Raw genomic sequence first — 16,868 nt, 5'->3', positions numbered from 1 at the left:
GGCCTGTCTTCTTGACAATAGTGGACTCCGACAGGACAAAAAGACCGCAGGTTTGTTTTAAAAGCGTTTCAACATTCCTGCAGCTTTACCGTCCTGGGTTGTAGCTCAGTGTCTTCACTCATGAAAAACTTTCAAAAGAAAAATAAACTCAGTGACTCTAGGACTGATGGACATTTTGCATGTAATATTATAATATTTCATTTGAGCTGTAAGGAAAGTTTAGATGGTTCTAGATTTAAGAGTCCACTGATTTACGCTCTCAAGGAGCATTCAAACTGAATTTTTAATGATTCCTTCACAGTAATGCTATGAGAAAATAAAAGCGTATATTTATTTAATTACATATCAATGCACCAGTCGTGCTCATGTGAGTAACTCCCACACAAATCAGTGAGCCAACACAGAGATGGTACCTTAACCACCTTTAAAACTGTCTTCACAAAATATTTACAGTTCCCAAGACTCCAATTTTTGGGTGTATCTGTTCTGAAAGTGAGAACTCATTCTCATTCACCAAACTCATTCTCTTTTAATTCCCTAAGACAAGACACTAAAAGTCTGTTAAAACGGACCGAGGAAACTCTAAAATATAAATATGGTTTAATAGTGTGAAACCAAACATTCCCGCCTGTCCACATAGGATATTGCATTTAATTCCCTTTGAATTTATTGATAAACAAATGTAGGTTTTACAAGAATAAGTGAATGCCGCTTTTCATCCATTTCTTCCAGCTAAGGCAAGGAAATAAACAGTGCGATATTAAAATGCAATTTTTGGAGGTGTCATTTAGTAAATGGTTAATCAATGGGAAGAAGAATCTCTAGACGGTCATGTTATTTGCAATCGAATAAATTTCATGTTGATATACTACGACTGATGAATCAAACTGCGCTCAGTCGGTTAAGTACATATCAGCTATCTGCTCAGGTTGCGTGTCAATCACCAAACACACAGTGTCAGATGGATCACTCATAAGAACAAACACAGCACTCACTTGTATTGTTGGTGGTCCTTGGTGCTTCTGGTCTTGGCCATGAAGCGTTCAGCCAGCTTCTCCAGGTTACGAGAATACTCCATCTCGATCTCAGATTTCTTGCGGAAGAAGTCCTGGAGGTCCTGCAGAAGCTGGACCCTCATCTCTGTTTGCTGTTCCAGACATTTCTGCTGCTCTACCAGCTGAGCTCGAATCTCTGCACATAGACAAAAGAAAAATATCAGTCAATATGTGGACAAATCTTAGCTGACCAGGAAAGTAAAAGCTCCAGTGTGCTTGTCCAAAAACCTAACTGGCTTGGCTGAATAGTGGTAATAGCTAACGTGATGTAATACGGTACGACAAGCTAGTTTGGTAGTTAAGTGTATTAATATCAGTTATCATGAAATGAGTGAGTTTATGAATTTTATACTTATCAAACTAAAGTTTCTGATGTAGCACATTGTGTCTGCGCCCTCGATAAAATAAAATATAAAAAAGCAAGTCAGTGACGACTTTTCAGGTATGAGCTGTGGTGCTCTTTCCTCGCACTGCAAGAAATAGTAAGTTACGCTAGGATCTTCATTTTCTCTCGCTATGTTCGGCCGTGAGGTGACTACATGACGTAAGTAGGAGAGTTATATGATAGCTTTGAGGAAATCAGAATGAGTAGCATACACTACAGTGACAGTATCGAGGTGTGTTGCATTACCGTAAAGCACAATAAGTTTAAACATGTAGGAAATGAAAACTTTTCTTTTGTGAAAGTCAATAATAATAAAGTAGGAGTTTTTGTTTTTCTGGCTAAGACCATGGTTTCTCGCCTGGTGTCCCACTGAAGCTAAGCAGGGTTGAGCCTGGCCAGTACCTGGATGGGAGTCCTCCTGGGGAACTCTAAGGTTGCTGATGGAAGTGGTATTAGTGAGGCCAGCAGGTCTGTGTGGGGCCTAATGCCCCAGTATAGCGACGGGGACACTATACTGTAAAAACAGCACTGTCTTTCGGTCAAGACTCTCAGTGGTCATTAAAAATCCCAGGACACTTCTCGCATAAAGAGTAGGGGTAAAACACGCATTGGCCCTCATCTGTCAGGGCCCCCTAATAATCCCCATCTCTGAATTGGCTAAATCACTCTCCTCTCCACCAATAGCTGGTGTGTGGTGGGCGTTCTGGCACACTATGGCTGCAGTCACATCATCCAGGTGAATGCTATATGCTATTGGTGGTTGAGGAGATTTCCCCCATACAATGTAAAAGCGCTTTGAGTGTCTAGAAAAGCACTATATAAATGTAACTGTAACTAACTAATTAATCATAATCTGCATGTGTGTTTGTGTCTTTACGTATTAGTTAAGAGTCACACATTGCCGGCAATGCAACCAGACATCACCAGACTTAATAGGAGCTTTTTTTAGCCAACCCACATCGCACTCCATCATGTAACAGCTCACCTGCCATAAAGAATATAAAGAACAGAGTTCATTAAGGCCGTGGCTCCCAGAAGCCCCAGTGCACCACACTGTACTAAACACACTAAGTACAGCTGCTCTCGCATTTCCCCTGACAGGCCTGCCATGTTTAATGGATTTCCCATAACGTGCCATATCAGACCCTGACATTTCCACTACGGTCGGAAGCAGATTAATGAGGTTACCTTAAAGTGCATGTGCTCAAAGAAAAGAGTGAAGCAACTTTTTGAATGTCTTCACTCAAAAATTGAGGCCTTTAACTAAGCTAATTCATGTGAATTAATAAGAATGTTACATTTACTGACACAGACAACAAGGATTTAAGCCAGGAACTGCAGAACGTACGTATGTCATCAGTAAAATGGAACAGATTAATTATTGGACTTAAATCCAGATGTCTACAATGAACTTTGTGAAATCAAATAATCTAATATTATCAGAGTATGCTTTTTGCATGACTTCTTGATTAATCTGGTAAATGTCCTAAAGATAACTGTATTATTAGTCTTCATGATAGTGTGTTTATTACTGTGCAAGTGATGTTTGTCTTTGTTAGTCATTTTAAGATCAAGTGATTAAACTAAAACAAGCTTTATTCAAACCCTTGCACAAATGCAGACATGGCCTAAAGGAAGCCAGTGGAAGGCTCTGTGTGGAAACCAGACAGAAGTGTCAGCTCCCAATGAAGTTTCTGGGCTAATTAAATTACACTGCCACTGACAAATGCGGAACTTTAATCAACTCTGAAATGCTCCAAACGATTAGCATCCAAAACCTACACTTCTCCATATGAAACGTTGCTTTACATGCTTAAATAACTAGACACTAGTCTACAGCTGGGCAATATGCTGATACGTTATTGGTATTGTGATAGAAGAAGATCGTGGTCACTTTTCTACATCCCGCCTTTATGGATTGGTGTCAGTGACTCACCATAAAACGAAACTAACTAGATATTAAAAACTATTTTTCGTACCAAATTGTTTCATTCTCCCTGCTTTTCTTCATGAAATATTTGAAATATCTGAAACTATAGTGCCCGGTGTTGGCACTTTTTGTTAGCAGAACCTCAATGATATCATCAAGTATCATGGTATGATATCATTGCCATACCATGATACTTCAACACTAGTCCCAGTGAGAGGCAGGGACAAGGAACTGAAAAGCATTATTGAATCCAAGAAAAACAGGGAAATTAAGATCAACCTAAACGTGGTAGCTCAATGGTTAAGACTTGGACTACTGATCGGAAGCTCGCTCAAAGTTCAAATCCCAGCAACACTAAGCTCCTACTGCTGGGCCCCTGAGCAAGACCCTTAACCCTCAACTGCTCAGATGTATAAATGAGGCCGTCTACCAAGTGCCATAAATGTAAAAGCTTTAAACCTGAACCTTTAGCCTTTAAGCAGGAACGCTGAAGGCTACTCGAGCTGCATTTGAAATGGACATGAACTGCCAATTTGACATAGCATATAAAACAGTGTGGATATAACGTTCAACAGACAATCAAGTCAAATTTCCCAAAACATACGTGTACATATTAAAAGAAAATGACAAAAGATAAGCAGCACACAAACAAACAAACATATCTACCAATACTGCACAGACAAGACTGGTGAAAATCTTGCGATATTTCTAAATAGAGCCATCGACTACATTACTGCCACTTCAAAGCACTGGGTTAAGGTTTACTCTGCCTCGCTCTCCTTCATCACCTCTTGGTATCAAGTAGCCCTCAGAGACAAAGCAAATTCCTCGACCCATGAGGTCACCTGTATGGTAAACATCTGTGGGTGCCATAGTGCCTCTGTGTGTGTGTGTGTGTGTGTGTGTGTGTGTGTGTGTGTGTGTGTGTGTGTGTGTGTGTCTTCATGATCAAAGCCCCTGTGATCTACTTCAAACAGAGACAGTTGAGGACACCTGTGCGCCCATCTAGTCCTACACAAACCAGAAGTTTACATTTATTCATTTAGCAGACTTTTATCCAAAGCGACTTACAAATAAGGAAATACAAGCACAGCGATATATCGAGCAGAGAACAATACAAGTAGTGCTACCAAACAAGATTTTTAATTCAGTTCAGTTGAGAAGTGTAAGTAAAAGTCAACTGTAGTGCAGACAACCAGCTCTGGAGTTAAAAATCTGAGCTACAACACAAGAAAATAGCTAAAGGAAGGAGCAGGAAGGAGGAAAATGGAACAGGTTAGGGTGGTGGGAGTCAAACCGGTCAGTGATTTAACAGTATACTCTAAACGGAAGGGGTAACGAGAGTTGTCCAGTAAGACCGAGTCCACTCAGTGGGCATTATTGTAGCACTATTGATGCGTGAATGAAAAGACTGTTCCGGCAAATAGTATCTGACGTATCCCCTTTGAAAATCACACTAAACAAAGGGAAACTAGCCACCACCTCTTTTATCATGGGAAATCCTGAGTGGTCCTGAGTGGCCACTCGACTATTCCTCTGATGGCAGATGTGCCGGATAATAAAATATGGTTTTTGTCAAGAAAAGTAAACTTCACTTTACTTGTTTCTACAGAAATCCAGATGTAGATTTAGATCCCTAATGAGCCAGAGTCAACTGAGGATCATGGGATTATAAATCATTACTCTTCTACAACTGTATACTATAAGGTCAAACAGTACTAAGTGTGTAAAGGGATGTTTCAACAGGTTGCTGTAAGCGTTATGATTACAGCAGAAGTTCTCAGGTACAAATCTACAATATTCAGTTGAGATTATCCACTGAAGAAAGGATGAGACTTGGACGTAAACTTTTTTGGGAAATGCAATATTTAGATTACATCAAGATTATCATTAAGATGATCTTCTTGCAAAGTTCCAGGTCTACAGTGCAAATCTTAGTGAAGCGCTTCTTCCCAGTTAGGTCATTAAATGCTGTGGTTCGGGACCAGAAACACACTTTTTCCACAGAATTTAGACAGCTCATCCGGGTATGTGCCAATAGTTATCTGGGCCATAACATACCAGAATCCCTCATGATAAAGAGGCTCATCAGTAGCACCAGAAATAGCAGCAGTAGACACAAGAGCACACTTAACGTAGAGGGCTGTCCAGCACTGGATCACCATCTGCTTTACAACACTGCAGGGAATCACAGCCTACGCTTTCACAAACAAAAAACATCCACACACCAGCCTTATTAACAATGACAGACTAATTGAAAATTGTTTAAAACCCTGCTCACAAGGTCAAAAGCTTTCAATATGCTGTGGATGGAAAAACACTTCATGCATATTTACTGAAGCTTCAAAACTACATATAACCAAGAAATAGTGAGCACTAACATTGTATGTATAAGCATGCATTTATAGAGATAGGGAAGAGTAATTAGTTATTACCACAGAACAAAAGAGCTCCATTAACTGCCAGAGAAATGGTTATGTCATTTTAAAAAATTCAATATTTTTGTTTGTTTGTTCATTTTATTGTACTCAGAGACATATGCAGTTCTCACTTTCGGATGTTCCTGGATGCAAGATTAACCTGATACTCATTACAAATGGGTTCATTTAAACATTTACAAATAAATAAAAACAGATAACGTAATAGACTGCAATCAATAAAGTCCATTTTTTTCACATGTATGGGGCTAGGAAAACCTAACATACTTTGGCATCCCAGCGTTAGGAAACCATAAACATATTGCATCAAGACAATGTAGAAATGTTTTTGTTTACCTTCTAATCTTGCTTTGGCTTTCTAGAAAGATCATTATGTAGGTAAGGAGCCAGTTTGACAAACATGGCTGCAAATTGGCTGTAGCTTATGAATAACAACAGGTATAAGGTAGGCATTATTATTTTTATATTGTGTTAATTAAGTTAAATTATATGCAAATTAAATCAATAAATAGTAGTTGTTTTAAGATAGTGACAGCAGTGTGCTGCTGACTTCCAGTGCAGTCAGAATGTAAACTTTAAATGCAATGTTCTCCTTTTCCCCCTTTTTGGGACAAAAGCGTTTCAAATGTTATATTTATTATAATTACACTTCTGGTTGATATACATATACACAAGTAAAACATATTTTAGTTCAGAAATTGTTTTCAAACCTTTAGTTTTTAAAACTAATATATATATATTAGTTTTAAAAACTAATATATATATATATATATATATATATATATATATATATATATATATATATATATATATATATATATATATATATATATATATATAAATAAAACAGAAAATGTCAAAATAGTACCCTGTGAAGGGTTTCCCCGAGACACCATATGTACAATATATTAAACCACTTTTGCTTTTACTTTCCATCGGGTAATTTAATCTTCTAACTAAAAAGTTAGTGAGCAGAGAGAGAGAGAGAGAGAGAGAGAGAGAGAGAGAGAGAGAGAGAGAGAGAGAGAAAGAGTCACCACCGACTCATAACGTTTGAGGGATTTGCCATCAGGACTTTGGCATGTGATACCCAAGTTAGAGGATATACTCAGTCTCATTTCAGTCAGTGTAATGTAAGTTCCAACTGGCCCCAACTTCCTTTGGAGACAACCACAGGTCAACAATTACAAACCAGCCACTGAGAGACAGCACTAATTTATTGTTAGCTTAAAGGAGTCCTATTATGCCTCTTTTTACAAGACATAATGTAAGTCTCAGCTGTCCCCAGAATGTGTCTTCTGAAGTTACAGCTCAAAATACCCCACAGATCATTTATTATACCATGCTATAAATGCACCTTTTTCGGTGGAAGCGAAAACATGCTATTTTCGTGTGTCTCTTTAAATGCAAATGAGCTGCTGCTACCTGCCCCTTTTCCGGAAGAGGGCTGTGCCTTTAAAGCTCATGCTTCGGATACTACGGCAACAACAATTCAGGAGAACCAATTTGACCGACACCGTAAATAATGGTGTTCGACCCTATAATGTATGAATTATACAGACAGTAAGTGTTTCTGGGTTAAAAATAAAAATGACGATATAGCTCTGGTCTCTGTGAATACAATCAGAGACAAGGGTAACTTTAGCAGCATTAGCTGGGGAATTTGCTAACAAGCACATTCGGAAAGGCGATTTTCAAACATTCACAAAATATACAGCACAAATATACTTCTTCTGGATATGAAGCTGGATCACGAACAGTTGGTACTGATCCATGCTTGAGAATAAACTTTTTAACAAATCTTGCTTTGCATTGATTCTCGTTCACAAAGCAGTCTGGTGTAAAATGATTCAAACAAGCATATACGAATTTAGCTATTTTTGGGGCGCACATTTCCTTCAAAAATAAAACTACTCCACTGCGTCTTCAGTAGCTCTGATGCCGGGAGTACATGAAGACACGAAGCTGAGACATTCTTCTTATCACTGTAGCTGTTCCAGCACAGACAACATGGCAGACTGTGTGCAGCTCACTCAGGGGAGGAGCTATGCTAAAAGGGCAGAGTCTGTCACCAATCATGGGCGGGCCCTGTTCAAACGTGATGTCACATTGGATAGAAAATATGAATGACTCATTTTGAGACACTGTTTATGATTTATGGGGAATATAAAAAAAGGAGTGGGTGGATTTTTACCATTATAGGGTGGTTGTGTACGCATTCTGCCAACAAACATTTAATGCAAAAGTTCATTTTGCATAATAGGTCCCCCTTTAATTTTTATTTTATAATGACAAAAACAACTACAAAACAAGCAATGCTGAAGACATGCTGTAGGGTAGTGCAGTTCCATTATAAAAACAAAAAGAAAAAAACTGACAGTCTTTTGACTAAGTGCAACTTCCTGCTAATGGCTTCGTAACTCTCATCACTCTCTTTGGGATTTCACTTTCCAAATCCCAAAAGAGGAGACGGTCATAGCCCTTTCTGAGTTTTAGCTCATATATGGAAACTGTTATCTATTCATTTTACAGAGAATACAAAATATTTATACCAACCACAGTCCTCTCAGCAGAATGGGTCTATGAATAATACAAAACAATAGCACAGGATTCTCTGAACATACAACATTTCTCATATATAGTTTACAGACTTAAATAACCATGAGGTGTAGCCCTGAGATTAAAAATCTGGTGTAACTCTTCTTTTTATGACTGATTCTGATGAATGATTATGACTGATATTAGATTGGTGTTTGGTCAGCTTTGTCAACACAATGTAAAAGTCACATCAAGGCTCAGACATTTGACCTGTGACAAATGAGAGCTAGTTTATAATCAGATAGCCAGTGGACTAGCTAACGTAGCTAATGGTAGTCACTGCTGTAAATGTAAATATATTTTTCATACTTAAATTCAGTCAAAATAAACTGCTTTTCGATAACTTCAACATTGAAATACTACTTTCTACTACTACTGTGTGCCTATGATAAAAGCAAGCTAGTTCAATAGCAGCTATCTAGCTGTTAGTGATTGCTGTCAATGTATATTTAAAAAACTTTGCATTCAGTTAAAAAAACAAAAAACAAAAACAAAAACAAAACAAAAAAAAAAGATCATGATGGAATTCAAGACCCTGATACTGAAATACAGCTTGTGTCTAGCTGTGATAAAAGTGAGTTAGTCAACTAGCAGTTAGCTATCTGACTAGCTAAGTGAGCTAATGCTAGTGATAGCTGTTAATGTATATTTTTAAAGCTTTGGATTCAGTTAAGATAAACCGGTGTGGCGATTACAATGCAAATCAAGACTTGGATACTGAAATATCACTTGTGTCTAGCTGTGATAAAAGTAAGGTGGTTTACTAGCCATTAGCTAGCTGACTTGCTAAGTGAGCTAATGATAGTAATCGCTGTTAATGTATATTTTTAAATCTTTAGATTCAGTTAAAATAAACTGCTGAGAAGTTTACGATGGAATTCAGGACTTTGATACTGAGTCACTTTTGATAATGTGTCTAGCTGTGATAAACGAGAGCTAGTTTTCTAGCTGTTAGCTATAACCGTTATATCATGCTAGTCATATTTGGATATTTGGGACATGAGGACACAGGATTTTTTTTTTTTTTTTTTTTTTTAAATTATATATTTATGTCCAAGTTCATAGATCTTGGTCTTTTAAACAAGGGTAAATGTGTAGGAATGTGTCTAGGCCAATTTAATAGTTTATGAGCAGTAAGAAAAAAATATATTAAACTTGATATACTATGTGAATTGTATTTAATGGTTTAAAATTACATGTTCTGCTTGTACTTTAATCTAGACTTCCTTTCCAAACACATAGGGTCTGATAAAAAGATTTGTTTGTTTGAGTGCTAGCCTACTTCAGACCCAGCAGGAGGGTAGGGACAGTATTGCTATTAGCCCATTATCATTTCCTGAGACATTTGCAGTCTCTCTCTCTCTCACACACACACACACACACACACACACACACACACACACACAGAATGGAGAAGTATTTTTCAGACTTTTTCTGTTTATGTAGGACTCAAATCTAATAGGGTTTGTGGGTTACTGACCTCTGGTCCACTTCCCTTCATTTTCAGTCTGGTGTTAGATTAGCACGCAAAAATCATCAAATAAATTAGAATGCAACGTGCAGTTAAATATGGATTATTTTTGCCACTACTACCTCATCTGAGCTTTACAGGTGTATAGGCAAAGTGTTAAGTGTGTACTATAGAAAGCAGACGGGAGCAGTTAAAGCAGCTGCATGAGGGATCAATCACGGTGTATAATGATGGCGACCCAGTAAATCCAAGCCAAATAAAGGAGCATAGCATTGCAGCAGGAGCACGAGACATGGGAGAATCAAGCAGACTGTGAAAGAAAAGGTGTTTGTTCAGCTGCTGTGTGATATCCTGCATGTCTGTTTATGCTGGATAGGGCTCTGAACTCCTCAGCCAAGAGAAAGGTGGAGAGAGCAGAATGCATGGAGCAAAAAATATTGGATGGAGGCTGAAATTACCATCAGATTAAACATGTATACAGTAGCGCTGTGTCCGCTTTCATCAATAGACTGTAGACCTCTAGGGCTAAAAAGCAAAAACGGCCACGGTCGGTTCTGAATTATTTTTCCATCTGCTTTGCTGCTAAATCGGGACTAGGAAGTACCTAAGAACAACTAGAGTGATGACAGGATGTGAGGGAGTGGGTGAGCGATGGCGTCCTGTGCATGTGAGAAATATGCTGCAGTTGTTGTCCTCGATCCCCATCCTGTTGACTGAGGACTTGGAATTGTATAGAAATTCCTTCATGGAGCCAGAATAAAATGCAATATTTGAATACTTTTCAAAGTTGCATACTTATTCTTCTCTTGCATAGATCCACTTTCAAATGTCTAGGATCCAAGCTTCTACACTTTTAGTTGCCTACCGAAATGTATAGGTCTGAACGAGTGGGCCGAGGCACCATCACTGATTATTTTCCTACAACAGCACACTCTGTTGTGTGTTATTTCTTACATATAATGCACTAGACAGGTTCTAGAATGTGATATTACATGCTATGTAGTGTGGAAGCTGTATAGGAATGTGTTTAGGAAGCTATTTATCCAGCCCTCCAACTAAGTGTTGAAGGAATTTGATGTTCATCAACAACAATTAAGAAACATTACTGTAGATCAAATAAGTATAATTTGTCCCAAACATTACTGTCTATGATAAAATGATGTTACTGCCTTTATGTGATTTTATTCGCTTAAGAAAAAAGCCATTCATTCGAGTCTTGCTGACTGGAATTTGAATGCTACATATTTTTAAAGAATTAAAATTGTAATGCAATTTTTAAGAGAAACTGACAGCTGTAGCTATTTATTGACAGTGAATATCTATTTCTAAGGCATTAAGCTACCACACCACAGTTCTGCTGCACCGAGCATGTTTTTCTTACTATGCTGAGCCAGGTTTGTAGGCATTCCATAGCAAACCGTGTCCAGGAGGAAATGCCACTGGAACCGGTGAAGCACATGCTCAAAGCTGTACAGTGAATAAGAGCCTGTTGGATCCAGACTGTACTTGGACTCACAGCGTCAGCCTGACTCCTAACTCAGACCTAACATTTGTAGCTGAAATCCGGTGGTAGGTTGAGGATCTAGAAATAGATCTGGTTTGCAAATAATAAAATAGTAAACGGTGCATAATTTTAACTTTTGACAAATGTGAGCTACTTTAAAAGCAGATAGTTACAGTGCTTGCATACGTTTTCATCCCCATTGTCCTTTTCTGCATTTTGCTGTGTTATAACCTGAAACTGAAATGGACTTCATTGTGATTTTTACCATTTACATTTACACAATATATATAAAATATTAAGGTGCAAAATATTGCTTTATGGTGACAATAGTTAATTAAACAAAACCAAAAAAAGAAGAAATCTGTTGTTTGTATAAGTATTCACCCCTGGGCCAATACTTGTTAGAACCACCTTTACATAACTAAGTATAGCTGCATATCTTCTGTGATATGTCACTATTCACTTTAAACATCTGGATCCTGATGTGTGCCTATACATCTTGGCAAAATTGCCCAAGCTCGGTCAGATTGGATGGAAACCATTGAAGAACAGCAATTTTCAAGTGTCAGACTGAGGCGTTTGGGCTTTTACTGCGCCCTTCTAACACATTCAGGTTCTTGGCTTTGAACCACCACCAAACTAAATGATAAGTTTCACAGCAACAGGATTTGATACTTATGCAAATCAACTTTAATTTTTTTTTAACTTGTAAATAATTCACAAATAAAACTAAATTGTTGTTTCACCACTCTGTGCCACCCAATTGTTATACAAGGCACTGTGACAAGGCTGGATACTGTTCAATAAATTGCTGAAAATGGCTTCAATTAATCGATTCAGGATAAGATCATTCTACATTTTTATAGGTGCCTTGAGACAGCTGAAACCCTACACATTGCTCAAAAAATTGCGTGTTGCAGAATTGAGGGGTCATGTGCCTCACAACAAAAAGAAAAGCAAAAAAAAAAAAAAAAACCCACCCTTTTTTGTGTGTGCTGTTTGCTCATGACGACACTGTGCACTTTACTTTTGTTTGGGGGATGATGTCAGTGTGGACAGTGCTAACACAGGGTTACAGATCACATTTCAGCCCCAGGAACATGTCTCAACTATGGCCAGATCGAGAACTGAATCTGCTAAGACAAGTTACGGCAATATGAGACTGCTTTTCCACATCTTTCCTCCCCTGTGGGACATTCGGCTCATGTTATGTGGTAAACTATATTGTAAGTGAATAGTTGATGGATCTCCTGCAATTAGGTCTTTTTTCTCCCCTAGCATTTAGCCATCCAGAACACACCATAAACAAATCCCAACATATACTTCCATTCTTAAAATCATGCACCCATCCATACTTGAGGATCAAAAGGATGTTCTGAATTGGACAGCATAAAGGAAGCTCTTCAAAACCACACCACTTCAATGATTCCACTAAACTGCTCCAAAGCTCCAGAGCACAGGTCTGAAGTGAGGAATGGTTTCAGAAATCCCCAACGTTCATCGCCGGAGGGATCTGGGTGAGAACTAGTAGGGCCTTCAGACACACACCTGCATAGTTTTATTATTCTATATGCTCTTCCACACACACACACACACACACACACACACACACACACACACACACACACACACACTTTCCAATATACTTACACCTGTGCAGTACTAAGACTCTTCAAAGAATTGCCCCCACACACACACACGACAGCCTTTTTACACACACCTGTATAATGTTAGCTATATTTTTCAACAGAATATATCTCCACAGCTTATCAACACCTGGTCATCTTCTTCTGAAAGTGACAAAAGGATTATTCATATTTAAGTCACATATGGGAAGGTCTCATGACTAGTCATAACTAAAAGAATGGACCCATATGATTTCTCAAATTTTTTCATTTTCAATTTTCCATGTGTGGCATTAACATTTCTGAAAGCTACAGGTTGTCCTGAACTGAAATAGCATGTGTCTCAACCAGAAGTAAAAGTTCTAGCATTTTAAAATTTGGTTAACTTCAAAAGTTAACAGGAAGACAATTTCAATGTAACTATTCAAACTAAATCAAATTATGAGAAAAGCACACCCAAGTAGCAGGGTTTTAGTCATTTTAGGCTGACTGACTGCATTTACCTCGGTGCTGGTTAAAGATAGACACCACAATCTTTGCAGGCAGACAGCAAATCCAAGGTTAGAAAGTAGTCTAAATAAAAACATCTACATTGTTTTGGTAAAATGCCTTTTTTCCCTTAATGTAGAGATCTCAAAGTTTATTATGGGCAGCAAAACTAGATTTCAATTAAAACCAGATCGTTCATCATTTTCGGATGTTTTCCAGAATGCAGCAGTAGCTAGATCTGACTATGTTTCCCAGATCTCTATGTACACAGTATATAAGAATATTCTTTATCTCCTCATATCTTACCTTTTCTCCTCCATCCCCTTCTTAAACTACATTCCATGTCTATTTTTCTCTAAAAATGAACATGCAGGACTAACATAAATTCCATTCATTTTCCATACCGTTTATCCTAGACAGGTTCGCAGGGAGCCTGGAGCCTATCCCAGGGAACTCGGGGCACAAGGCTGGGGGACACTCTGAACGGGGTGCCAACCCATCACAGGGCACAAACGCATATACGTTCACACACCACAGACAATTTAGACATGCCAATCAACCTATAAAACATGTCTTTGGACTGGTGGAGGCAACCCCTGAAGCACGGGGAGAACAGACGGGAGACCGAGCCCCCAACCCCCAGAATTGCGAGACAAACATGTTAATCACTAAGCCACCACGCTCCCAGACTAAAATTATTCCATCCATCTTCAACCGCTTACTCCTTTTCAGGGTCACAGGGGAACCTGGAGCCTATCCCAGGGAGCATGGGGCACAGGGCGGGGTACACCCTGGACAGGGTGCCAGTCCATCGCAGGGCACACAACGTGCGCCCTACTAAAATTATCCATCTTGATCAACAAAAACATCATGTCCTAACCCAGAACAAACTGAAAAGTGTTCAATCCCCTTCATCTGGATCGCTGAAGGCTCCAAAGCACACGGTTGTGGATTGAGAGTGGATCAGCAGTTTCTTGCTCTTTGTCCCCCTGCTGTCCAGGCCTTCATGGACATGCTCTGATAGTCACTGAATCACCAGTGCCTGGCTCAACACAAACCAACAGCCCTTAACGTTCACACTACAAAAAGACATGAACTAATTGTGAGAAAAACTGCCACATTATGAATAATAGGCTCAATGAAGCTCAGAAAAATCTGAGCACACAGTTTAGTAACTTTTCACAGGGTAACTTTTGACAGACTGAACCACAAGTCTAATCATATATTAGATGCACTGCAACATTCAGTGTTTTCAGCCAGACATGTAACAAGTCACACACTTGTAGTACATCTATATAGACAGCATACAGAGATCCTGGAAAGATTTGAATCCCTTAATTTTGTAATTCAAATTCTGTATAAATTTGACCTAAAACATGATCAGATATTAATATCTGCAGTATAACATATAAAGCATAAAATTCTATAATTATATAGATTTTCTACATTATAATTATTGAACAAAATGATCAAACACTAAATGACTTTGTCAGTTAAATTTATGTACACTTCAAGGATTATCTGTTTAGTCAAGAGGATAAGAAGAGCCTGGAGATAACACGAAGCAGGCGATTTGGGTGGTCCTGATCTACTTTAATAGTGAAGACTGGCTAATTAAAAAAAAAAAAAAAAAAAAAAAAAAAAAAAAATTTAAAGTCTGGTATTCACAACACACTTTTGTGAATTCCTGCCATCCTTTGATCAAAGAAGTCGTCTAAGGAAATCAGAAAAAGTCTCAAAGGGTTAGGCTTCATCAGTCTACTGTCACTCAGCTACTGTACAAAAGTCTAGACTATTACAACTAGTTCTGTAAACTGTTTAGTCAAAAATAGCACTTTCTAGCTTAAATTAGTAAGTCAAAACACTGCATTTTAAACATAATGACCTCATCCAAACTAAGAAATAAGGTTGTAAGTGTGCTGTGGTTTGGAGCTGTTTTGGTGCCATGGGGCCAAGCAGTTCAGTAGAAAGGTTTCCATCCAAATGATTTGTAAAGAATTATGGATCTGAAATGTTTGCAAATGTAGGCAATTGGAAAGTAATTTCTCTGTAAAATTTCCATAATCTGTTCTCAGTTTAATCAAGCTTAGCTCGTGGATAAACGTGTGTCAATATATGAAATGTAGCACCATTTATTATGTGCCACTCTCACTGTTATGTTTTTGTCATCTGCATCAGGTAATGAGGGAAAGTTGTTGGGTCTTGACAGGAAAGTCTTGACGGTGTATCGAGCATGACTTTTATTTTTACAATCAAAGCTAAACTTATGAGACAGCAAGCTGCTGTGGGTAGTGGAGTCATTACACAAAGCCTTTTTTTTTTTTTTTTTTTTTAAATGGATATATTTTTTATTGGAAATGAGCTGAGAACAGAAAAGTTACTGCTTGAGTTACTTGCAAAAAGACCATGGAAATTTAGCTAGACAGAATAAAACACAACAAAACTGTCGACCGAAACAGAACCGATACACACACAAGTCAGTCAACCAAAGAATGGCGGAAGCAAACAACAAAACATAAATCCAGAAAATAACAACAATTTCATAGACATTAAGCATGGTTTTACTCCCAGCAACTGAACATGAGAAATAAGCAACAAAATATCCAGCCATTATGCTAATTGGATTTTAATACTGTTGAGCTTTTTCCAGATTCCCACAACCCTCTAATTCAGCAGCTCTGGTCCTCAACATCTTCTTCCTGCACTGAAGCTCACTGGTCATTACAGAGGACACTGTGTGTTGTGTAATATTACCCGAACTTTCAGTTTAATCATCATGTCTGGCAGGGTTTTTGCATTTGGATAGCAAAGAAGTGTTTGCCAGAGGAAGCAGATGTTTGACAAACATCTTGACAAATCACTGCAGTAATTTTACTCATAGTGCAGAATACGTACTTCAAGCATATCATATCCTCCTGTCAGGCAATGGAATATTCAGGGCTGAGACAAACAATGATTCAAAAAGGTAAAATAATGCAAAAATAAACCACTGTTACTACTTATGAAACCTCAGTAGCTTCTGTAATTGCCAGACTGCATGTTTTATATTTTTAAATGCAATCTGGCACTAGTACATTCTTACAGCATTTAAAAGGTTTTCATCTGGCAAGTTTCCTATAGCTAGCTACAGTGCCTTCCACCAATATTGGCACCCATGGTAAATTTATATATATATTTGATTTTTTCTGTTAAAAATTCACAAAAATGTTCTGCTCCCATGGAGATCAAACAATTGCTAACAAAACACAGGTTTATCAAAAATATATATCTTTGTTAAATATAGGTGTGCATGGTTTGAATGGTTTGAATTTGTGATAAACCTGTATTATTCTTAAACATAAATGAACACAAATGTTTCAAAACTTCCTTTATT

General features: G+C 38.1%; 1 protein-coding gene across 4 annotated transcripts in view; it reads right to left on the bottom strand.

Annotated features, from left to right (window-relative positions):
• srgap1a (SLIT-ROBO Rho GTPase activating protein 1a) overlaps positions 1–16,868 on the bottom strand; it is a 100,369-nt gene that overhangs the window by 67,549 nt on the left and 15,952 nt on the right. For all 4 annotated transcript variants that reach the window (XM_017466342.3, XM_017466341.3, XM_017466345.3 and 1 more), the window contains exon 2: positions 996–1,191. In XM_017466342.3, the coding sequence (XP_017321831.2) occupies positions 996–1,191 (196 nt within the window). The remainder of the gene's footprint in view (positions 1–995; positions 1,192–16,868) is intronic.

The sequence above is a fragment of the Ictalurus punctatus genome, chromosome 4 (assembly GCF_001660625.3).
Source record: "Ictalurus punctatus breed USDA103 chromosome 4, Coco_2.0, whole genome shotgun sequence".
NCBI classification, from domain to species: Eukaryota; Metazoa; Chordata; class Actinopteri; order Siluriformes; family Ictaluridae; genus Ictalurus; species Ictalurus punctatus.
Note: the sequence above shows the minus strand (reverse complement) of the source record. Positions and strands in the feature narration are given on the sequence as shown.